Genomic DNA, 25325 nt, shown 5'->3' with positions numbered 1-25325 from the left:
TCGTCGTCGCTTCGCCAGCTCTGTTGTATCTGTAATCACTTAGTCATAGATATTGTTGTTGTTGTTGTAGTTGTTGGTGATTTTGTTGCTGCGCATTAATTACAAGTATTTCCTTGTTTTTTTTTTTTAATTAACGACGCCAACACCTGCCCGCAGGTCTCTCCAGGCAACAAAACAGCACACCAATAGAGCGACCCACTAACATTTATTACGATAAACTTGACTGATGAAATTGTTTACTTAAATCCAGGGCAGCAATTGCTGGCAACCACCTACCCCCTCCACCCAAGATGCTTATCAATCAGACAGACAGTCACCCATACAGACTGTCATTGTCGCCTCGTGTAAAGTGCAAGTTGTCTGTGTAATTTTATCTAAGACTCATTGGTATAACCATATTCGGGAAGTGTAAATTTGAAAACATTTCCTTAAGCTGCATAATGTTGAGGGATTTTGAGAAAAAAGAAGCAAAATTTCCTTTGATGAGTTCACTTACTATATGTTGTCATTTGTGTTGTTCATAACTCTTTAATGTATGATAGATATTTATTAATATATAGTATTTTAAAATGAACTGATATATTTTAGATACTTTAGTAGACTGCCAATTTTTTAAAAAGAATAAAACTGCGACAAGTTTTATAGAATTGTATGAATATCTCAGCTAAATGATAAATAAAAGGGATCTTTATTGTTACCAAACCTACCATATTAGCCGACTTAAGGTCTTCTGTCAATAAATATTATTTCATTGGCATCACGAGAAGTTCTGCAGGTTGTCTGTATGTATGATTTAGCCTGTATGATCCATGGGCAGAGAAAGGAAGAGATAGAGAAAATATTCAATTTTCCATAGTCGTTTAAACAGCTTTGTGAAGCTTTTAAGCAACTATTTTGCCACAAAGGCTTTAGTTATTTCAAGTTAATTTCATTTGTCTTACTAGCTAAACGTTTTATGGCAATGATTATGTAGTCAACAAGTCAGTAAGCTAAGTATTTTAGAAGTTAAGCACAATTTGCACTAGAGTGCATTACTTAAAGGCCAACTTAAATCGTTGCTTCAATATTTTACAATCTAAAACCCGACAATTCAATAAACTTTCCACTTTAAACTTAAGTACACTGCAAGCTCTAGAAAATTAATTTGTCGATACTACCACTCAATCGAGCTGTTAGCACGGACAACAATGCACTTGACGGCATCAAATTGTCCTTGCAGAGGTTCAAAGAGCATTTTGCCAAGACGCTCATCATTTTTTATTCAGCGCAATTGCAATAGAAAAAGTTTTCTTTCTTTTTACCCTTAAGAAACTGTTTGGAGGAAAGGTGAGCAGGTAAAAATTTCCACTTTGCCACAGAACCTCAAGTTTGCTCTGTGGACAGCCTTCAATAAAACTTTTAACTAAATGCACTTTCAATGAATTTTACATTTATATTGATTTTTTCTTTCATTTGCTCTTCTAATTGCAGTTTGCTCTGTCTTTAACTGGATATTATAATTTAATAGTAGCTACGCAACTAAAACGCTTGAGGAATTACGAATTTTCAATCAAAACTTAACTGCCAAATAATTCAACTAATCCGAATCGCCTGCATCAGCCCACAAGTATGCAACGATATCTGTGAATTTCTATAAAGCTTTCCCAACTGAAAGCTGAATGCCCAAAGCTGTGAATCAAAACTTAAGCGGAGCTTTAGACGAAAAGTGGAACAACGATCATGGACGCTCCAGATGGACGAATTATAAGAGCTCCAGCACGACGCAAACGCAACGATGAGCAACTTATGGATCGGGTAAGCTTCTTTTTTCCCCAGCTACCTTTTAGACCCTAGGCCCTGATCAGCTGATCGATGGCAAAGCTGTTATACAATTGGTTTTTGGTCATGTGTTATACATATAGTATATAAGTTAGTCTATACTGCACATATTAGACACGATCATTATAATTTTGAATGGATGTCAATTGATATTCTGAAAACTTTTTTATAATGATGCCTTTTCTGTTTGTGTTACAAAGTATAATATTGATAAACAAGTTGTCTAAGTGTGACTTTGGTCTCCATTTCGCTTGCCCTGACAACTTTTCCAACTTTTCCCATTTCCATTTCATTGAACTCGATCATTGGAGTTGTCGACGACATCGTTGTGGATGTCGTCGACGTCGTCGTCGTCGTCATCATCATCAACAGCAACTTATTCGTCAATATTGTTTATAATATTTTTTGTAGGTACATAGTTACCCATTTACGACCGCCTGCAGCGTGTGATCCAGTTTCAAACTCTTTGCTGCATTATTTTTCTCTCATATTTCACATAATATTTTAACACAAAAATGAAAGTTTTACTGCATTCAAAAGAAATAATTCAGCCCACCACAAAAACTGAATGCATTGGACTGAAGCTTTAGTCCAATGTGTCATTTGTTATATACCTTTTCTTTTAGTTTTTCTTCTGACTATTTGTATCGATTGTTGTATTGGTTTTTGTTCAAAACCTATAGAGTCTGCATTTTGATTAATTTACCCAAAAGTCACAATGAGTTGGCGTTGCATTTAATTGAATTGATCTTAAGACTGCAACAATGGAAACATATTGTTGCATTTTTTTTGTAATCTAAACAATGAAAGAAAAGCCAGATAAATTCCATTTGGTCATTATCAAAATATTACAAAACAGCTGTGTTGTGTAATACGATATCTTAGGAAAAATCAAGTTAAAGTTAGTAATACTTTTTAGTTGTAGGCAAAGCTTTGTTTTCTTCAACGAAATTGTAAACCTAATAGAACTAATTTGTATAATCACAATAAGAAAACACCTGTCTGAGAACCTATAAATATAGTATTTTTTCATAATCATTGTAAATATAACTCTTGTTGCATCTCTGCACTAGCCATCGTTTAGCTTTATGCACTTGACCCAATTTCTAGCTGATCCCAACTTCAACCACGCTACCAATTTGCCGCCTACAATAACAAGTTCATTAACCATCGCAGCAAAGACTGCCAAACTCAAGATCCACATAAAAATCGTAACCCACAATTAAAGCAACTGAAATTTCACGCAATTAAAATAACACCCAACAATATAACAATAGCAACTATTTGATTGTTTTATGTCAAGTTCAATGCACGCAAACAGAAGGCACTCTCAATCACCTACGAGGGCTACAATTAAAATTATGGTAACACGAAAATTTGAGTTATATGTAACTAAAGTGTTTTTCCCATTGGGAATACGAATGAACTGAAATTTAATCGGTCTAGAACCTAACCTAACATTATAATATCCAAATTTGAAATCCAAAAAGGCAGAGTATTTATGATTCCTCTGCTCGTCTAGATTCTAGACCGACTACATTAGGATATTTTAATAATATACTCGCTTCAAAAGCACATTTTTACACATTTGCACATGTTCGTCTATAATTGTTCCAATTATTCTGAGAGCTGTGAAATTGACCCTCGTAACCACCCACTTCAAAAATAGTCTCTCAAGTCATATTCCAAAAAATGCTATTAAATAATAAACTGAATCAAATATAATTACCGCAGATGAATCGGACGAGAGAATCAAAGATAAAGGGGGAAGAGAGCAATAGAGCTTCAGGGAAAGACTTTCACGCTCAGTAAAAGCTTTCAATGGGGTCCATCCCATCAGCTGTTAGAGTTTCTCAGAGGAAGAGAGAGACAGAGAGAGCTTCAATCTTGTTTTTCCATATGCCTCTCGTTTTCGCCCTCTCTTATTCGGTCCCCGTTTGTTATTGTTTGTCAGCTGCTGCTGCCTCCAGCTCCGTTCCGTTAGTGGCTTTTACTTGCCTCAACTCTCAGTGCTAGCACTCTCTCTCCCTCTCTGTCTCTCTCTGAGCTTTAGTCAGCCTGCGCAGCTGGCTTTGGGGCCGTTCGTAGCCATCGTTGGATACGTTTTAGTTACAATTTGTATTCCACTTGGTGCGCGGTTTTTCCTCAAACGTCGCATTTTCTCGCCGCGTTTTCATTTCGTTTCGTCACGCTGCGCATTTTCGCATGCAATTTAACATTTTGCAATAGAAAATTATGAAAAATATAAATACTAAAACCAGAAAAACAAACAAAAAACCAAAAAATTGTTGAAAATGTGGCTGAAAAAACAAATTGGATATTATTTGTGGTACACGACCCGCTTTAAACTTTGGTGCTGAACACGAAAAAAAAACAAAATAACCAAAACATATGTACTCGTATATCTCAGAGTTTAGTTATTTGCCCAAAAAAAAATTACACGCCAGCTTCTCTCTAAACGACCTTCGCTTGCGCTTTTTGTACATTTTCGGTGCGTGTAATTCGGTCGAAGTCGACAAACCGAAAACAAAAAACACATAAAACTAGATACTTGATTTTTAATGTTGAACAATTATTTTATATAACAACAGCATCCTCCCCTATGAACTCATCAGCAGAAAGTACTTTCAATTAGCAGCTCTCAGATTCATCAGATTCAATTTCGAAAAAGGCTTCTCCCCCAATTTCTGTGGACTGTGGGTATCAACCATTTTCCATTAGCTGAGTAATTAAAGCAAAGTAGTTCTAACATCTGGATACTTTTTCAAAAAAAAGATCTAAGCTTAATAAACTTTTTATTGCAAAATTTTCAAACGCCTCCGACTATTTATCTAAGTTACGACTTTTTATTTCCCTTATCAGAACAGTAGAAACTGATATGCTCTGTGCAAAAGATAAAGAGTGGCGGAAAATAGAATGAACTTCACCTCAAAGCGGCCTAAAAATGTCAATTAAAAATTAAATCAATTCAATTAATTTCCCGTCTCTGCATAAAAATTGGCAAACAGAAATCAAATGAGAATTTGCAAATAAAATATAACTTTTATTTCGGTGGGCGTACGCGTCTCTCTCTGTCTCTATCTGTCTCTCTCTCTTTCTCACCTCCTTGCGATTGCTGATAAGGCGTTTGGGGCTCACGTCAGCCACCATATAAAAAAGTAAACAGCGTAATAGAGCGAAAAACTTAACTGAAACTGAAAAAAAAACTCTGATAACACAAAGCAAATTTTGTCTATTGATAAAAAATAAATGGGAAAAAGCAAATGAAACAGAAAGCCATAATAAAAATATCAGAAATGTTCTGCAGATGTTGAACAGTTAAAACTAAAACCATTGAAACAAAAGCTAAAGCGGCTAACAGATGTCTGCCTATTATAAAACTTGGCTAAAACTATGTAACTTTTTGCATTTTCATAGAATGCGTTTTAATTAAAATTTCGCTGAAACAAAACTAAACGAATTCTTGAAATGTAACATAAAACTGTTGGCCTTCAAAGAGCTTATATCAAGAACAGTTTGTGGAAAAACAGCTGTCTTAAGTTTACCGTTTTGTTACACGATGCGATAATAATGCACTTATAGTACATAAGTTGACACATTTCAAACAAAGTGAAAATGCTAAAAATGCAAGAAGCAATTAATAGAAAGGCAAAGTGCAAAACAAAACAGACAGCTAAAGAGAGGAAAAGTGCAGAAAACAAGGAGACGGACAATCTCTCAGAGAGACTACGAGAGAGAGAGAGAAATAGTAAAAGAGGCTAAACGATTGAGAGAAAGTTTTCATTAGCTTTTATTTAAATTATTTAGAACGTAACCCTATTTAATGCCATTTCGTCTATTATCTATTATCATTGGCAAACAGCTGTTGACTACACCGCCCCCTAAAAACGCCCCTGAAATTAAAATGTGATGAATTTTAATTTTATTTTGTTTTTGTTTTTTGTTGGTGTTTGCTCCATAAAAGCAATTGACATTTACAATAAATAGACAACAAAAGTAAACAATGTAAAAGAGCTACACAAAAAACAGCTACAAAAACAAAAAAAAACCAACGAAGTGAAGTGAGAAAAATTAGCTCATTGTGTTGTTGTTTTCCTTTGGATTTGAATATTGTGGAACAAAAGGCAAGAGCCGGGCATAAATTTAAAGCCATGCGGCATTTAATCATGACCCCAACATCGCTGTCGATGTCAACGCCAACGCTCTCGACGCTGCACCATCAACGCAGATCGTTGCAATTGCAACTGCACAACTCGCAGTCGCAGTTGCAGTCACAGTCGCAGTCACAGTCACCATCGCCATCGCCGTCGCCATCAACCGCATCACTGTCAACGTATTTCAGTTCACCGAAATTCCCAGCGAATTATGAGCGTAGTGAAAAAGTGAGTGAAAACAAAACGAAAAGCGCAAAAGCGAAAAGAAAAAAACTACAACAAATAAGTCGACCATATAACCCCCTCAACTAATCATAAATTACAACATATTGTTCCATGAATGGAATTGTATTTAAGTTGGTCAAAACAAAAACGAAAAAAAGGGAGAGGGAGACTGATTGTTTTGCCTTAATTATGCTAATTATATACCCTTTAACCAGTTAAAGGGTATACCAAGATGGAACAAAGATTACTGTATAACAATGGGTTTCTAGAGCAAAAGATTGTCTTTGAAAAAATCATAATATTGGTTTGATATCTAAGTAAAGTTGACATCTGGTGTTAGCATTAAACAACTTTATCCTGAATGTTTATTGCATTTATTAAGATATTCTTGCCACAGAGTTAGATTAATTGTTTTTACTGTTTCCACATTTTATCAGGTATCTCAAAGTCGTTGGTGTGAGCTGCATTTGTTTCCATTTTCCATTTATTTCAGTTTTATGCAAATTTGTGACAACTAAAATGCAAGTTACTTTTGCTTTTTTTTTGTTGGTCTGTTATGCTTATGACATTTCAATTAAAGTTTTTCTTTGCGGTTCAGTATCCTGGGATTTGTTTAACAAAATGCCCCAAAATGTTGTAGCTTAAAACTAGTTAAAGTTTTTTATAAAACACTTTTGAAGTAGATATTTCCTATTATACATTATGAATGTTTTTTAACCTACATAGAATAAACTTTTTTATTTACTTTATATTATGTCTCTAACCAGATAACTTTATATTTATGTATATATAATCCTTTTTATTTTATTTCGTATGCTTTTAAGTAGATGAAGATTGTTTAATTGATGTTCTTATAATCTAAACTGTTTCTTTAAGTAAAGTAGTCCCCTTTAGTAAAAGCTTTCTTCAAGGATATTTCCTCATAATGAGAGTTAACTTTAACAATTTTCTAATTAAGTTAAAATATTTTAGTCATAAGGTTAAAGTTGAAGATCGGTTTAAATTGCTTCGCATCGACGCCCAAAGCAATTAAATTTTTTCTTTAGTTTTGCCCTTGATTGAAGCATTTACAAAATGCCAAACAAAAATGATCTCTTAATTATTATTCAAGTTCAATTTTAGTTTTTTTTTTGCGCATTACTTTTTTATGCAGGTTTGTTGTTCGTTGTAAGAAAACTTTTTTTTTTTTGTATTTTTTGCAAATGTCAGCACGGCAATTTTCTAATTTGTTTTCCCAGTGGCGAAAACTTTTGCCACGTTCTGTCTTGCGTAATGCGCAATAATTAATCAAACAACGGCAAACAGCAACAAAAGCAGAAAACAAATGCCTAGCCATTTGATTTAACAAGTTTAGTGATAACTTTTTGCCTTCAATTAGCACTGGGCGGGGAGGAAGTAGGGTAGGTCGCTGGAGATGTCAAAGTTCAAGGTGATGACGCCGATGTAAAAAACCAACAGCATTTTCACACGCAATTTTTGCATTTTCATGAAACAAACAACAAAACTGAAAAACCTTTCGTTTTCATTTCGTTGCATACATCTTTTTTCTTTGGAGTGAACTAACAATAGAAAAAAAGATTTTCCAGCCGCTTTGCGCTTTTTGGAGCAGAAAACACATCTCGCTGAGTGCGAAGATGCATATTTTCCTGCATTTTTCTTGTCCATGGCTGTATGTACATACATATGCAGATGGAAACTGAAGCTCTTTCTACACGAATGATGGACATAATTGCCTATTGCCACGCCCCCAGCCACCCGCAGCAGCAACTTCTTCGTTTGCCAGTTTGTAATTATTTTGGCCCATATGCCTCAAAACATGGCATTGGCTATGTCTATGGCTATGGCTACTTTGCAATGAAAGCAAAATCCATGGTAAATGCATGAGGAAAACTATCATGAAAATGCCAGCATCCCATGTGTGTGTGTGTGTGTGTGTGGAAAATCTAGTCGTCGTCAACATTGTCGGTGGCGGCGGCGGCGATTTTGCCTCGATTTTCCTCTTGTTTTGTTCTACTTTTTTCCTGCCTGCTAAACGCAAAAAATTCCGAGTAAAGTCGTCTTCTGCAAGTCGCTGGCAAATGTTTTGTCTTCTAATGACCCCCCCGCCCAACACTTTGCCGCAGAATGGACTCACTCCACTCCTCTCGAGAAAGTGTTCATTCGTCTCGTAGTAGTTGTAGTCTCTTCTGTCGTTTATCATATTTTCCTATTAGTCGAGAGCGGGACTTTCTAACTGCCACAGTTTGTGGCAAAGAAAGAAAAGTGTCGTTGCTTGCCGATTTGTAAGCATTTATCTAGTAAATGTGACAAATATAATGGAACTTTCTTACAATTGCAATACAAATATGGCATAAACACAATAGTTCTTCTCTTAAATGGCAAAAATGAACAAACAAATCTATAGTGAAAATTCCCGTTAAAGGTTCGGTTTAATTGGAAAGTCTATTTTGGTTTTGTTTTAATTTGAGCGAAAGAAATTGATTTGTCATAGTAGGAGTAGTGTAATGTACAGTCATAATGAAAGAGATCATGTAGTTAACACCCCCCACTATTGGTTAGTCATTGTGACTAGTTGAAGCAAAGAAATGAGTTATTTAAATTACAAGATGATTTGCATTTACTTATGTAAATATTTGAAATATTTTGCCACACAATTTGCATTGTCAGATTGGGTAATTAACTTCATATAAGGAGATATGTGTGAGCACAATTTAATAAATATTTTATTTCTAAAGTGAATTGTGTGGAGTAGGAAATAAGCCCAAAAAAAAGGGAACTAAAGGCTTTGATTTCACCTTTTTTCGTAAGAAGTCCTAACTTTCATTGATTGCTGGTATTTAGCAGTCCTCATATCTGACTACCCAAGCCAAGCATTATTTATCTGCAAAGTTGTTTGATTTGCTGCTGACATCATGTAATTATTTTAGTGCAAAAATTATCGTTTAATGATTGCTTAAACTAACGTTCATGTAGGTGAATAGAAGGCGGGTCTTATCATGCCGCATTCCTGTTTTAGCTCTGTGTTTAGTCTTCTAATTTCACTTGACATCGATTGAGAGATTTAATGAAAATTGGTAGTAAATCAAGCAAATAGAAGAGTACAAAATGTCAAATAACCAACTTTAACATTTTAATCAAGTGGAAAAAGATTGCAAAACCAAAAGAAGAGAAGTAAAACAAAAACACAACAACGAAAAGAGAAGAGAAAAGTAGAAAAGTGCAAAGGCACTTAATTAAGTTGCAATCAGCGTAAATCTTGGAAAAACTGAACCACAGTGGTGTGCCGCGGTGGCAATGGCGGTTCCCGTTGCCAATCTTTTTCTTTTGGTGGAAAAGTGTCTCTGGCAGCAGTTGTAGTTGGCCAATAGTTTTTTTTTTTTGCCAGGTTGATGTTGTCTTCTTTCGTTTTGTGAAAGGAAACGATCCATTTTTTGTTGCCTTCAGTCCCTCATTTGCCTCCTTTCTTTCTTACTTTCGGCATATATCTTCCCAGTTTCTGTTGCATATCCGTGTTTGGTGCCACACTTTCAACTTCAACTTTCCATACCAACACAATACAGGAAAAGGCAACAACATTGCCATTGAAATGATTAATTAAAATTGAATTACGATTGCAAAAGTAATGAATTAAAAAAACAACTTTGATCTCTTTTTGCCTTCTCGCATTTATTCTGTTGAATATATCTGAATAGAGATTGTCTTTGTCCCTGTCTGAATTTTGCTTTGCTGCGCCACGCCCTATTAAGTTTTCCCCATTATAAATGGCATCCAGTTTTTTGCCCTATTCTGCCAAAGTCATACATCATTTAGTTACTTCTCTGTATGTATGAATGAATATCTTGTTATGTATGATTTTCATTTTGTGCAGAAAAATAACAGAGAATTGGATCAATATGCACCATGTTATGAGTCAGTCAAATGTACAGCAGCCAGTTTGAGTTCAGTTTGTTGCCCCAACCCAATTTGGCCTCAAAATCAGACAGCCAACAACAACAAAAAACATACCGAATACAGTGGTTATTGCTTCTAGAGAATTAGGAAAACACACTGCTTAAATGACAACAAAATGAATATAAAATAATTTTAATAATAGAATTAAAAGCATCTTCAGTAAAGTGAGAGAGAGAGAGATTGGACTCTCTAATATTCATTTAATTTTATTCCCATGATGCCTGAAAATAGTTACTCCGTTTCCCCATTAAAGTCATTGTATGAATAATATTCAATTAATTTTTGCACTTAATCATCATACTTATCCGAATCATAACTAGGTTGCAATGAATACTCATTGTTTACCATTGAGTTTACTATGGTTGTGCGACGTTCACCTGAACGCATATGCCTAGCGACCAATGAAGACTCAATAAAATTGTAATCACTATCAATGGCCACAAAATATGTTGGTATCAGGCCAGGTCCCTTCACATAAGTCATTCCACGGTAAATGCATTCGAGACCAAATTCTTTTAATATATTTGCAGTCTCCTCGGTAACTTGAATATGACCGTCTAATCCCGTAGAATCCATGCGAGAGGCCATATTAACAGGATTACCCCAGATGTCATAATGGGGCTGAGAGGCGCCAACAACACCGGCCATTACCTGGCCACTGGATATGCCAATGCTCATTTCACTAGTGCTGAAAGCTCTTTCGAATCTTAACTCTTTATACGCACTGTTGAAGGCCCACAGGGTACGCAATAGATCCAAAGCAAAGGTGGCCATTACAAAGACAACTTCGTCATGATTATCAGACTCGGCATTACCGGAATCAGTTTCCGATATAAAAGTAGCTCGAGTTTTTCGGGCACGCTCCACTGAAAAAAAGTTGAATATGGAAAAGGTTCTTGGGGTTAAGTCGGCAATCTCTTACCCTCATCGACTAATGCGGAAGGATTTTCTGACGGTCGGCTAATGGAACCCGCAAAATTTACATCTAGGCCACAAGCCGCCATATAAGTGCAACTGACTATTTTGATTTTCTCCACCACAAAATACTCTTTATAATGAAGAAGCTTAAAGAAGAGAGGAGCATTACATTCAAGAAATTGATACAAATTAATAATACATACCACTCTGTCAAATTCAGTAATAATCTCATTTAGAATACGCAATCTATGAAGGTTTATAGGAAAATTATGTAGGGAGGCAAACATTACAGCAACCATACTATAATTTTCATAATACAATTCATGTTTAGCCAATGAAGTCAAATAGACATTCACTAAAATCAAGAGCAAATCGAGTTAATAGAAATTAAATTAGTGCATTCTCAAAAACTTACCCACATGAGCTGGTAAAATATTATTTAATAGAACTGTAATCGATACATTTGTCAAATGGGCATCCCTTTGCTTCTTTTTCAATTCGGTACGCCAACTGCAAAGTAAGGAAAAGATGTAGAATAAGTCACTAGAAGAGTTTTGAGAGTCTTTTACTGATAATTGATTTTGCTATTGAATTCGGTTTGCCTCTCCTTTAGATATAATGTAATTAAGGCTACTATAATGGTCGTACAATGAGCATATTCGGAATTGTAAAACGGATTGGTTGTGGTACTATGATGGAACACATATTCATATTGAAAGAATAGTATGACCAAATAAGTTGTGGCCTCTATGCAGCTAACCAATGTCTTGACCAAAAATGGAATGCGAGTAAAAGTGAAACTCACACCCATTATTAGGGCCACCATGTTGGTTAATACCCAAGGACGGAAACACATATTGACATCCATTTCGTATTGATACAATTTATTTTCAATATGAAGAACAGCATATTCCTCACGATTACAATCAACCTATAAATAACAAAAGAAGAAGAGTTTCAATATCTGCAATTCTCTATATACAAAAGTATATACATATATAATTTACCACTATAATCCCAAGAATTTGATAGTAGGCTATAATAATAAATAGATACACTGAAATTCGTAATGACAAACTTTTTTGAACAGTATCTTTGATGCGAAACATTAGACAGCTAAATCGACCGAATCTATAAATGAAAATTGAAATTGAAAGGCGATTGCCGTTGGAAATAGAATAACAAATTGTTACCCGCCCTGTGTTGCTTTTCCATATCGCCACCAACAAATTTTTTTATACCAGGAAACGAAGAGAAATGAAGACAACAGTAATATCACCACAAAATCCGATAAAAAGCAATAGATATTTGGGCCACTGTGATCTACCAATTGTATATAGACAAGGCTAACTCCTATACACCAGGCGAAAAGCAAGCTATACTTGTACATATAGTCCGGCTGTCTCATATATTTCCATTCCAAACTTGGATCTCGAAAATGCAGAAAGTACATGGTCAACAAATTGGGTACATGAGTATGTTCGCCCTTGGCCTCTCGACATGTGAGAAAATACCCAATGCTGAAAGAGATTAAGATTATGGAGACTTGCGAGAGAGCTGAGAAGAATATATTTACTTTCTGGCACCCAAGGGCATTTTGCGAAACTCTTCGTGCAATTCCCTACTAGCCGCATTTTCAATACTTCCTTCCGGTCTTGAACGTAAATTCAGAATTGACACCGAATCAACTATTTCGATTGTTTGTGTGCTAGCCCGATAACTGTTATCGGCTTGCACTAGATATGTGCTTATATTGTGCATCTGTAGAAATGGATCATTGGCGGCTTGCGGAGTGCCAGGCAGGATTACATATTCGTCAGCATCGAGATTCATTAATGTGCTACCACTTATGTGAACATGTCCTTGCAAACCTGTTGACTCCAGACGATTGGCAATGGTCACATCCTGACCCCAGACATCGTATTGCAACTTTGCCTCACCAATGACACCCGCAAAGAGGTTGCCCGAATGAACACCAATTCTCATACCAATATCCAGCTGACGCTCCTGTCTAACATCCTTGATGTGAGCGATCATTGAGAGGCCTAGGTCAACACAGCATTTTGCATGGTCGGGATTGGGACGTATTAGACCTGCTACACAATAGTAGCAATCGCCCAAGAACTTAATACGTTGCACACGAAAATGTGAGGCGGCCAAATCGAATCTACCGTAAAGATCATGAAGCAGTGTCACTAGCTTCTCCACAGTCAATGTTGTGGTCAGCTGGGTGTAGTTAACCACATCCGCATAGAGGATAGTAACTTCAGGATGGATTTGCACCGCCATAATGCGATCCGAAGAGTCAAATAGACGATGATGGGTCTCGACACCCTTCTTGCCCTGGGCTATACGACTGCGCATCTCATCCTGTATGGGTCTTGCGATTTGTGGCGGTAAAATGTTATGAAGAAGCATCTTCTCCTGATGTCTGGCGCTGCGTAACCAAATGTTCTCCATTACATACTGGTGACGATCCAGAAACGAAGAACGCACTATAATGTCACTCATCAGGCGAAAGAATGTTCCCAGAAGATTGAAGCATATATAATGTGATAGATCAACGCTCATATAGTTATATGTATAGAGATCCGTGAGTTCATACTGAAATTTCTCGGCAACATAAGTCATAAAATAGGTAACGTATAAAATCGATACCAAAGTACCCAGCAATAGTGGTCCCACTAAAAGTGGCATGGGCAAGAACATGTAGATCATATATAACGAATAAGAGTCATAAATTGAAGTTAATAGCCAATCGTTTACATAATAATGATACATATTCAATGTCAGATCGACTCCCACCCACACAACTGTGGCAATCACAGACGACAGATACATTAGCCAGGGTCGTTTCGTCACATACTCCTCAAAGAAATTAATGCTCAACACCGATATGAATATAGTATAAGCGATCATATAACAACAAACATCAATATAAATTATATGAGGATGCTGTTTAGAAATAACAGAGGAATTACTAAGATCAGCTTTCTATATCCGATCACTTTTTCAAAACCTACACCACTTGTTGACAGCAGCAGGATACAGTGCACAAAGGTATATACAGTGTGAAGTATCACAAAGATACCCAAAGCTCTGAGACGCAGACGTGTCACATATTCATAATATTCCTTTTCCAGTCCCAATTCCTTACACTTGGCCTAATGAAATGGATTATAGATAATGCATAGATAATGGCTGGAACTTACCGTAAGAGTGGAACTCTCCCAAAGATATTCCTTGCCATAATTATAACTACATTTCTCAAAACGATGTTTGGACATCTTGAAATTCCAATTCAGAGAGAAATTATATGATTCGATAAGGTAAAAGGAAAAGTAAAGTTGATTATTTTATTCTCAAATTTAAGTTTGTTTTCTGCTTGCACTAAGATATTTCTGATTTTTCAGTTCGTTTATCTATTTGATTTGTTTTTGTGAGTAAAGTCTTTTCTGCAAAAAATTACACATACGCACTGTGTCCCATTAACTTTTGCAATATTCTGGATAAGCTTGTAATATTCCAAAAACAGAATCCATGAGCTCAAAGCGAGTTAACCCATATGAATTGGAAACAATCCATTAAATATATACAAAACATGGCCGAATTAAATTTATTTTTCTATTAGATCATAAAAATATACGTGTTATGGGTATTCTTAACCAATTAACATGAGTCAAAAAAGAACACTCGATATAGAAAGTGAACATTGTTTTAATTTAATTCCATTTCGAGCCTGCATAAGCGAAATAATTCTATTTAAAAACTCAAACCACACAGAAAGTTTGCTTTATTTGGAGAATACTGTGGTCCATACACCATATTTACTCTATATATATAAATTGCAACATTGTTTTGATGTTTGTTGCTTTGGGTGTGTGTGTGTGTGTGTGTGTGTGTGTGTGTTTGTGTTTTTCTTGTTGTTTTTTAGCGCTATCGAACTTTGGCGTTAAAATGCATTTTTCACCAACTCTGACTGTAAATCTGAGTCTAACTCAGCCGCCTATTGAATGAGAAACAAAAAAAACGTGCGCCTTGTTTAATTGAAAGGCTTTTGGGCATGCGACAAAACACGACCACAAAGTATTGAAAGTCTAGTCACCACACCGGGTCAATGCTTGTGTCCTCCCACCCCTAGTCTCTGTCTACTCCTTGGTAGATTTCAGACTTCAAGATTAAAAACAAAAGCCAAACCAAAGTCAAACTTATATTTTCTTAATTTATGCCAAAAGGCTTAAGCAAAGTTTAATTTAAAGTCAAGAAATTAAAACAATGAAACGAGCTGGCAAGTAACTTCTCATCCCAAAAATGGTAAGAAAAATGCATGATATTCAATGCACTTTGACTGCTGTTGTTGTTGTTGTTGTCCATTAGCTTGGGGCGCTAATATATGCTAATCCCCCTGACTGCGCTTTTGAAGTGAACACACCCACGCCACATAGCAGAGAGACTTTTTGAGATAGACCAGACCCAGACCCAGACCGGACCGGACCACTCCAAAGTGGTCTGACGCTTTGTGCCTCTGTTTTATTTTGGGAAAGTCATCGTTTGCTTTCCTTTTACTTTCAACTTTTCCATGTCGCGTTTTTTTTTTTCTCTCTCCCAAAAATTTACATTTTAGCCGGCGCGCTGCTTTTTTCTCCTTTATTGAAAATCAGTAAGCTAATATATGTCTGTATGTAAAGTATATCTATCTAGTATATAAGGAGCTTGTAAATTTTCTTAGACTGATCTCTTTTATTTTCTATCTCTCCCTCTACTCTGCTAATTTTTGTTCGGCGATGTGGAAAACTCTTGGCCGCTTGGCCGCCTGAAAATTGTTTTCCCTTTTGGGCACGCTCAGTCACCCATGCGGCTGCTGCTGCTGCTGCTGCTTCTCTTGTGCCAGGTCTTGTTATTTTCCTACTGCTAAATTGTAATTTTCCAAAAGCGAGAGAAAAAGTGTTGGCCCATTAGTATGATTAATGTTTCTTTCTGTGGGTGTATGCCATTTAGGCATATGGATCTCTCATACTGTGTATATATGTATGTATTATAGGGCGTTCCATCTTTTTCATATTAGCTAGACGATTAATTTTAAATTAAATTTGCATTTGTTTCAATCAACAAGAAGCTGCAGCAGGTGTAAACTATTAGTCTAGTTGAGCAAATTTATAAACTAAAATTTAGTTTACATAGTTTATGCTTATTTTCTAAATCACAAATAAATATTCAAATACCTTGTCATCCTAGAACAATCACAACTTATATAAGGTTTGGTATTAGCTTAAGACTAATTGCATGCGATATTAATTTCCTTTCGATATTTTAGTAAGGAAATTCATCAACAGATACAAAATATCACAATTCAAAGTTTGAATAAGGTTCTGGAAATTTGCAAGTAAATTGGCAAATTCCATTACAAAAAATTATTTCAAACATTTTAATTCTCAAACAACTTTGTTACAAATCGGTTATTTACAAATTTATTTAACTTTTCCAACTGTCTACCGAATTGCTATATTTACTTTAAAAAATTTGGATGCTTTTTCTTTGGCTTTCCCAATATTTTTCGATTATTCTTTTCATTATGTTTTGTTAAGAGCTGTATGGATCTCTCCTTTGGTGGTTATTCACCAAATATAATTAACATACAACTCTGATGACCCTTACTTAAATTGATGATAAATAGTTGATGATCCCTCGGTCATGCCAAAAAAAAACAAAATGACTGAACTAATTAAATGAATTGAGTAAACTGTATTAAAAATTAATTCGCAATTAACAGCTTTCTCCATGCAGTTACTACATACATATCTTTACCTGTCAAAAACCATATAAATAATTCATGGAAGTTCCATGTCTGGGCCAAAGAAGTTGTAAATGAAAGAAACAAGTCTACAAAAACGTGACAAAGAGCTAAACTGACAAAACGCCCAAAGACTAATTACAAGAACACTATATAGAGCACATATACTCTCGCTCTCTCTCTATCTCTCTCTCCCTCTGTCGCTGTGTATGCCGGCATTTCTTTATTACAACTGGTTACATTAAATGAACGAACCGGTAAATGTTGAGGGCTAACCCTAACCCCTTGTGTCACCTTTTTATTAAATGGAAACTGTTGCAGCACATCGTTTAAATTACATACATATGTATATATAGACATAGAAAACATAGTTTGTTGCTCATGGCGTTGGTTCCCATGTGTGAGCAATGGCAGTCGGGCTGACCATAAAACAATGCAAAACAGTTAGACGAGCAAATGACAGAGATAGAGGTGAGACCAAAACAAACAAACATACAACACGGAAAGTGTCAATGAACCGAATTGCGCCAAAAAAACCAAACACAAAAAATGAAGGCATTGGAGAAAAGTTACCACTGAACCAAATATTGTACAAAATGCTGGTAGTGTCAGAGTCGGGTTATAAAGCTAACAATATGGTGATTAGCCAGGTAAGCGTGACGAACTCTATTTTGGTTTAAAACAAAAAAAAAGGCTCATCCCAAGCATATCAATGAAGTTCTTGAACTTCAGGTAACCAAGTGGAACTACTTACAATATCTATTTTTTGGAAGTGCCATTGAAATGAAAATGAAAACTTGCAATCAAAAATCAAAAGCGATAAAAAAGTATTGTGTTAAGTATATATATTTTACAGGAAGAGCTACTAACATTCATTCAATACACATTTTTTAATATGGCTTTTCAGTCCTCGATCATAAATATGTAATAATATTGATTTCAATTCATACCTTTTACACCTTTTCAATCTGCATACCTGCCAATTTGGCATTGAGCACAGGAAAAACGTGACTAGTCTTTGCTTCCCTTCTAAGTCAAATATATTCGTGAACATATATCATATAAGTCGTAGCATGCAATTTGAATAGTTTTCGTATTCATTAAATATGCTTATCGCGATTTCGACTTATTTGAATAACTGGACACGCTTTAATAAAAGCTTGCTGTTTTCTTGCTGTTCTCTGATAAGCTTTCACGATTTAGATATAAGTGAGCTTTCTGTGACTTACTCTAGTTTGATTTCGAGTGAGTTAATTATTATTTTTAACTTATTTGCACAGAATTATTAAATGCGCTTACGTAATAGTCCAAAATCTTAAAATAAACCAAATAATTAAACAATGCTATCTAAACTGGTCTTCTAAATCAAGTGACACTATGGAAGAAGTATTTTAATAAATAAATATTTAAAAAGAAAATTCCAACATAATTAAATGAAGGTTTAGAAAAAGTACAATAAATTAAAAGAAGTATTCTATCCTTAATTTCATTGAGTTAGTTTTAGATGACAAAATAGAAAGTGGCGATTAATTATAAATACTTTAGCATCTAGTTTGCTAAAAATGGACTAAATCAAACTAATTTAGCGAATACTAGGTAGATTGTAGATTAAACTAAAACATTATAGATGTAACATTCTATTTTTAAAGAGTTAATGTGTTAATTTCATATGTGATTGGTAGTATTTGCCTTAGTCTTAGTTAAATATTATCCAGCGGCCATAAAATAATAATTCACCATACTAAACAACCAACTGAACCATTTGGAAACTAGAAATTAAAAATAAAGTTAAAGTTTTCTTTTAAATCAAAGGTTTTTTCTAACCTTTTCCAAGAATCTCAGCTTGATTGTCAGCTGTCAGTTTGACAGTTTTTTTTTGTTTTTGCATCAGCCGGCAATTTGATGGCCAAATATTTTGTAAGAGATTTTCTTTACCAACTTCTTCACTCTCTCGACTTGCTCTCGAAATTCGCAGTCGGCTTTAAAGTTTTATGCAATCGCTAAGCTCAATTTGACAGCAACAACAACGAAATGTCGGTAGAGGCAGGAGTTTGAGGCACTCAGGGGAGAAATGAGAGACATTTGGCAGCATTTGCTGCCACAATGCGGTGCCCCACGTCTTGGTCTTGGTCTTGGTCTGACAGTTGCTGCTGCCGTTAACCGCACAATGAAAATGTAGTTAACACTTTTTATCTTCATGACTCTCTTTCATTTGTTATTGCTGCTGCTGTCTGGCGTGTCATTCATTCATTCATTCTTTCACACCACATACAAGGGAAGAGGCTTGAGTTGAGCAACTTTAAAATGCAGTAAGCATTTTATTTGTTTTACTTTTTGTTTTTTCCAGTATTCTCTCTCCATTCTGTTGTGTAGTTGTGTGTGTGTCGTGCATTTCAATTGCGGCCAAAGCCGGCCGGCGGCAGCAACAAATACAATTCAATTGTTTAAATATATAGTCAAAACATTTATCAGAGCTTAGAATTTAACCGAGTATGTATCTATTATAGGTATATAATGTATTTGTAAACCGCTTTGGTTTGGCTAAGTTTTTTTTTGTTTGTGTGGTTTTCTTGTTGTTCTACATTTCGACACGCGCAATTACATTTGTGTTTTTGTTTGTTGTAAATAATTTGTTTAGCGTTGGTTGTTGTTGCCTAATTTTTTATGTGTATAAGTGTGATTTGTAGTGGCTCGACAAAAAAACTAAAACTCATTTGGTTTATGGCGGAATCTTTTGAAGTTGTTAAACGTCGAGTTTTGTCGCTCGTCCCTTGGTGTCCACAAAGCTGTCCAAAATTTACTTACATTATTATGGTCCCCAAAGTAATTTCATGATTGTTTTTACAAAACAATTTAAAAAAGAACATAAAGCCAAAGTCAAAAATGTTTGCAAATATAAAAAAATGAATGTTTTACTTAGTTTTATCAAATTGTATTTGTGTTTTATATTAGTACAAGGAAGTCAAATAAAATGAAATGACCTTAATTAACTCCTTTGCATTGGTAATCCCTTTTTATATCATAAGGAAATAGGCAGACTTATTTGTTGCCACAAAAGTTATAAATAAAAAAATCAGATAAATTGTATCAGAAATATTAAAGTATGATAAAGAAATTATCTCCATTAGTTTTCTAACTCTATAGAAAATTGCTAATTCTCTGAATATTTTTAATGAGTTTATGAGTTTTAATATTTTTTATCGTCTTTATTTTCTTTTACCCATACACAAAACAAACAAAAAACGAATAAAAACCTGATCGGTTTTTGCAACATTCGTTTGATCGACTATTTCCTATAAATTTAACTGGAATTCTAAATCATTCTTGCATTCCTCTAAAAAAAAATATTCTTATAAATTGTTGCTTTGATTTTTGGCAACTTTTTTTGACATATCATGTTCTTTTTGTTTTGTTTTTCGTTCTTCTCTGCTCCTCACCTGTCAAACTCAATATTGGTTTTTGTGTATGTTTTTCTTTACCCAACCCACATGATTACCATTTGATTGATGTGTGGGCACTCCTAAATGTTTTTTGTTTGCAATATGCTCAGATATTATATCTATAAAGCTACCGAAGAAACCTGCCAGCCAATCTGACGCTCGAGGCACTCGACTCAACTCAACGCAACTCAACAATATAACAAAATTGTTTAAACAAATACATATAGATTTTGTAATGAAGTAGAACTTAACAAAGAGACAGAAACAAAGACAAAAGGTTAAATGAAGCATTTGTCTTGGGATAAGATTTAACTAATTTACATAAAGTGTAAAGTGTAAAGCACTTTGAAGATAATCAGACTGTTGATCATATACCATTAGCAGTTAACGCCCACAGATTTCGACATTGAGGTTAAAGAAAGTTTTCACGGCACAGGTCAGAAGGGGAATACAAAATCAGCCCACGTAGTTCAGTTCCTAATGTAGTTAAGATAATTTGTTGGCTGACAATTTATCCGCTTGTTTTCGAATGTTTCGTATTTTGCTGTTTCGCTCAGTCACTTGTTTAACTGGTTGATTTATTAATTAGTTGCACGACAAAACTCGGTTGAATCACAATTTTAATACCCTTTTAAATTTTGGGTATACATATTGTGAATAAATTATAAAAGTATAGAGAATTTGATTCCAAAGATCCTAAAGTTTTCTTTGTGGGTTTTCAGTAATATAAATTCCAACCTTTTCCAGGGTATATTAATGTCTATATCACCCCTTGATTTACGTTTATTTTTAACTTTTTGATTCTGTTGTTCATTTCAATTCGTCAAATGCATTTCTAATGAGATTGAAGATACTTAAGCTTTTCAAAGCTTTCGAGAGATGATGTCAGTTTTATTATCATTCTTGTTTTCAAATCTCGGTTTTTTTGTTGTATCTCCCCTTGTTCATCTTTGTTGCTTCATTCTTTCTTTTCTTCTGTTTCTGTTTCTATTTTGTTCTTTTTGCAATTGCGTGTTGGGAAATGCATTAATAAAACATTTCGAAAACATTTCGGAGCCTTTGAGACTATTCACACATCGTTTTGTTAGATGTCCAGGGAGCTCAACTTTATCATAAATCATACGAAATAAACAAGTATATTTATCACTTATATACTCTTTTCTGTATATAGTATAATAGTTTTAGTTTTTGGGCCGTATGCAACAGACATTGGGACATAGACCTCAGACTGTCTTTAAGGTTATATTATACTTCTAAATTGTTTCTCATTTCATTAGTGAGTTTTAACTAGAGTTGTTGAAGAGTATTTTTAAATTCGTTAGAACAATTTCACGATTCATTTGTGTATGTCTTTTTATTTGTGATTTTTATTATCGGAAGTTTGGCTCAAAATTTGGTTTGTGTGAGAAATTACGTTCTTCCCTCGAACCTATTGACCCAACTTGGAGTTGGAATTACTCAAGCAAAAGCTATAGCCAGATTAAATTGACTTTTATATGATGGTCATGAATTTTGTGCCACATTAAAAGATTGTGTTCAACAAGCTGTAAAAATCAAAGTAACAAGAGTCATAACAATTTGTCGACTCTTTTTGCCAACTCTGGCCACCCACACAATTTGAATGCACTTCATGCAAGCGAGAATACTTCAAGTAAATATGCAAATTAAGGTTGAAAAAAAATTGGTAACTTAATCCAAGAATTAATTGGAAGTCATTTAGCCTAGATGAGTAATCAATTTATCAATCTCTCAATCTATGGGTCGTTTATTTGGTTTTAGATGTGTGTTTATCTATCCACACCTTCTTTCTCCTCCATTGACCCAACTCATTTGCATAACTTTTTACCACATCGTTTGTTTGCCAATCACAAGCATAATCAACTTTTCTGTCCGTGTGTGGGGTCCATTCTAGCTGATGGCTTTGTTTTAACAATTCTTTTCTTTTTCAGCCACAACTAAATTAACATACCTTTTAAAAACGATTTTTTAGCACATTATTTTAGCTTTCGTTAGCAATATGCAATGTAATATTCAGAGAGAAAAAGCTTGAGTAGTAATTTGCGGTTTGCATATGTTAATAACCATCAAAATAAATAGAAAGAATAAACTCTTAAAAGGTTTAATGGGATATATGTATTCATATTAAAGGTATTTGTTAAGTTTTCAGTAAACTTAGCTAAGAAAAAAATTATTTTTGTTGATCCTACTCAGGTTTTTGGAACCCCTTTCATATTGGCGCCTGCTGCGACCTTATCTCCTCTTATCATCACGACATTACTTGTTGATTAGCACTCAAAACAAAAGTTACATTTGAAATCATATCTCAAAATCATACATCATAATCATTCACTTTATTTGTAGTTGATATTAGCCATGTTGATGTCATTTGTTGATATTTCTAGCCACTACATCTCTCCATGGTTCACATAAGGCAATCTTATCTAATCTGCATCTAAATTACTTTCAATTATCAGTTTTAGATGGGTAGATATGTTTGAAAACCTGAACTTAATGTTCAAGCTTTATATTTGCCAGTTGCTTGTTTAGATAAAACGCATTTTAAGTTGACTGAGATAGCTTTTCGACACATCGTTTTGACCATTTTGTTATCGATCAAATTGATATTTTTGTGTGTGCTTATCTCATTCGTATTTTGTTCATATCATATTACTCTGCGCCCCACTCAAAGTGTGATTACCATAATAAGTGTATCAAATTTTAATTTTTGGATCCATTAAATTGAATATTGATTTCATAATGTCCAATCAATTTCGTGTGGACACAAAGGCTGATTGTTTGCCTGCATTTTTAAGATTTAATTATATACATAAGTTAGGGAGGAGGGAAGGAGAGACGGAAAAAGAGGTAAAATTTTTTATGTACTGCTAAATGATGCAGAGGAGTTTTTTTTTTTAAGATTTTTAACTTTATGACAGCCGAAAACCACTCGAAAAAAATGCGTTTAAAATTGAGCCGCCAAGAAATAAACGTCGCCCACCTGAAAAAAATAGCTGAATGACTCTCTGACAGACAGACAAACTGACTGACAGATAGACCGAATGTATTCATGTGTATTTCCAGTGAGTCTGGGCATTATACAGTTGCAACGCACTTAAGAAAATTGCTACAGTTTGATGTCCATGCAACTGCAACTCCGAGTCAGTACACACACACACAAACACACACACACACACACACAGGCACACTGATTGTGAGATGCAACACCCAAACGAAAAAGTGTTGCCTCTAATAACAGGTGTCAGCTGTCAGTTGCCAGCCCCCAAAATACATCCCACAGTTTTTTGCATGTTGCATAAATTTTCAATTTTTGGTGATAAATTTTAAGTACTTAATTTTTAGTTTTATGTTTCAATTGTTTAATTTTTTAGTAATCGCATTTTATGACATTAGTTATGATTTAATTAGAGGTCGGTTAGTGTCTGTGTGTGTTTGTGTGTGTGAATTAAAAATTGTTTCCGGCATTTGTGCTAAAAAGTATTTCAAATGCCAATTTACAATAGAAAATTTCAAGTCGGAACTGCCCACACGGCGCAGCTTCTCTGGGTTTTGTTTGGTTTCTTATTTCTATTTTTTTTTTTTTGTGTTTTGTTAATTATAAATTGCGATGTCTGGCAAAATCTGAAGACTTTGGCACAAATATCTTAACGCCTTAGCTCTGCTTTAGTTGCTTCTTTTGTTTTCATGTCCAAAAATGTGCAAACGGACATAAATTATAATGACCAACCCAAGCTGACTTCTTGCCATAAGTTATTTATAAGCGAGGGTCAACCAAAAGGTTCGTTAAATAAAAATAAATTAAATTTAGAATATTCAATTACATAAACAATATTAATGGGATAAATCCAATATAAAAGTATTTTAACACAAGTTTCAAGTGAGACACAAGTAATAGTTTAATATCTACCCTCGTTTTTGGTCAACTGACAGTAAAAATTACAACGTAATTCATGTTTAACTATAATTTAGTATATATTTTTTGTGTGTCTCACAGTTTCAAAGTGTGTTTTTTTTGCGTGTTGCGGATTGTGTGTGTTTTTTTTCTATCTCTCATGGCCAAATAGTGACAGAGACGGTGACGGCTCCGGTGATTTCCTTAGCTCATTAAACGCACTTAAAACTAACTGACTGAATAAATGACCGACTGACTGAGTGACTAACTTAAAAATTGAACCAAAAGCCAAATAAAAATGGCAACTCACTTTAATTATCTTTTTTTTTTGGTGATTTAATAGTGAGAGTGTGTCAAATTAAACTAAGAACAGGAAATGAAATTATATAAATACGTATATAAGATTAATTTAAAATTGAGAAATGTAAATTATTTAACTCTACAACTGATGGCAAGAAAAGCCTCTTAAGTTGACTGCATTTTTGGAAGTTTATCTATATAATTAACACTTATAATCGAGAGAGAAAAGATTTATCTGCCCCCCCTTCACCGGATTACCATCACCTTACTCTTAAGAGTCTCTACCCATCCCATTTCGGTTGGCATTTTCATTTGCTCAGCAGTCACAAATTACTTGCACAAATAGCAATCATTAGATAAATTGCGCGGGCATTAGAGTGCATTACGTGCCATCACTAGCAACAACAACAACAACAACAACAGCAACAGCAATAAAAGCAAAGACAACAACGAACATTGACCAAAAGCCTTTTAACTAACACTAATACCACATTAAACTTTCAAATCAACTAAAGCCGGCATTTTCCACCAGTTCAAACTGGGACCAAGATTGAAAAGTCTACTCCACTTGCAGTGAGGGATAAGGAAATGAGCGGAGGAAGTGGGTAGGTAAATTTGTTAGTGAATAGATAGACAGGAATAGGGTAGGCCAAGCTAAAGTTAAATAGATTTTTAGGAGCCGCCATGGTAGTGTCTTTCATCAACTTTGACACCCAGACCCAGGGCCTTTGGCAAAATTTTCCGCTGCAGTTTTCTTTTCGACTTACTTTCCATAAACTTTTTCGTGTACTCTCTTGACTTGAATTAAATTGGGGTAC

General features: G+C 34.8%; 2 protein-coding genes across 5 annotated transcripts in view; one reads left to right on the top strand and one right to left on the bottom strand.

Annotated features, from left to right (window-relative positions):
* The window catches only part of LOC6642045 (mitogen-activated protein kinase-binding protein 1), a 77061-nt gene that overhangs the window by 28909 nt on the left and 22827 nt on the right, over nt 1-25325 (top strand). For all 4 annotated transcript variants that reach the window (XM_047010924.1, XM_047010923.1, XM_023175943.2 and 1 more), the window contains exon 2: nt 1471-1794. In XM_047010924.1, coding sequence (XP_046866880.1) covers nt 1720-1794 — 75 coding nt within the window. In that variant the 5' untranslated portion in view covers nt 1471-1719. The remainder of the gene's footprint in view (nt 1-1470; nt 1795-25325) is intronic.
* LOC6642514 (adenylyl cyclase X E) lies at nt 10249-14393 on the bottom strand. Its single transcript, XM_002065595.4, has 10 exons — nt 14279-14393; nt 14090-14230; nt 12643-14021; nt 12260-12586; nt 12074-12197; nt 11636-11997; nt 11482-11576; nt 11270-11421; nt 11071-11212; nt 10249-11014 (listed from the first exon to the last, which is right to left on the bottom strand). Exons 1-10 carry the CDS (start codon nt 14351-14353, stop codon nt 10437-10439), a joined length of 3375 nt encoding a protein of 1124 aa, XP_002065631.2. The 5' UTR covers nt 14354-14393; the 3' UTR covers nt 10249-10436.

The sequence above is a fragment of the Drosophila willistoni genome, assembly GCF_018902025.1.
Source record: "Drosophila willistoni isolate 14030-0811.24 chromosome 2R unlocalized genomic scaffold, UCI_dwil_1.1 Seg167, whole genome shotgun sequence".
NCBI classification, from domain to species: domain Eukaryota; kingdom Metazoa; phylum Arthropoda; class Insecta; order Diptera; family Drosophilidae; genus Drosophila; species Drosophila willistoni.
The sequence above is the reverse complement of the archived record's forward strand: the minus strand, read 5'-3'. Positions and strand labels throughout refer to the sequence as shown.

What these genes read in the sequence shown, in the direction of transcription:
- LOC6642514 (XM_002065595.4), bottom strand. Translation starts at nt 14,353, where the DNA reads ATGTCCAAACATCGTTTTGAGAAATGTAGTTATAATTATGGCAAGGAA. An exon ending in GGGAGAGTTCCACTCTTACG is followed by an intron (nt 14,231 to 14,278) that starts GTAAGTTCCAGC and finishes CCATTTCATTAG; the next exon opens with GCCAAGTGTAAGGAATTGGG. An exon ending in TATTTTACCAGCTCATGTGG is followed by an intron (nt 11,422 to 11,481) that starts GTAAGTTTTTGA and finishes TCTTGATTTTAG; the next exon opens with TGAATGTCTATTTGACTTCA.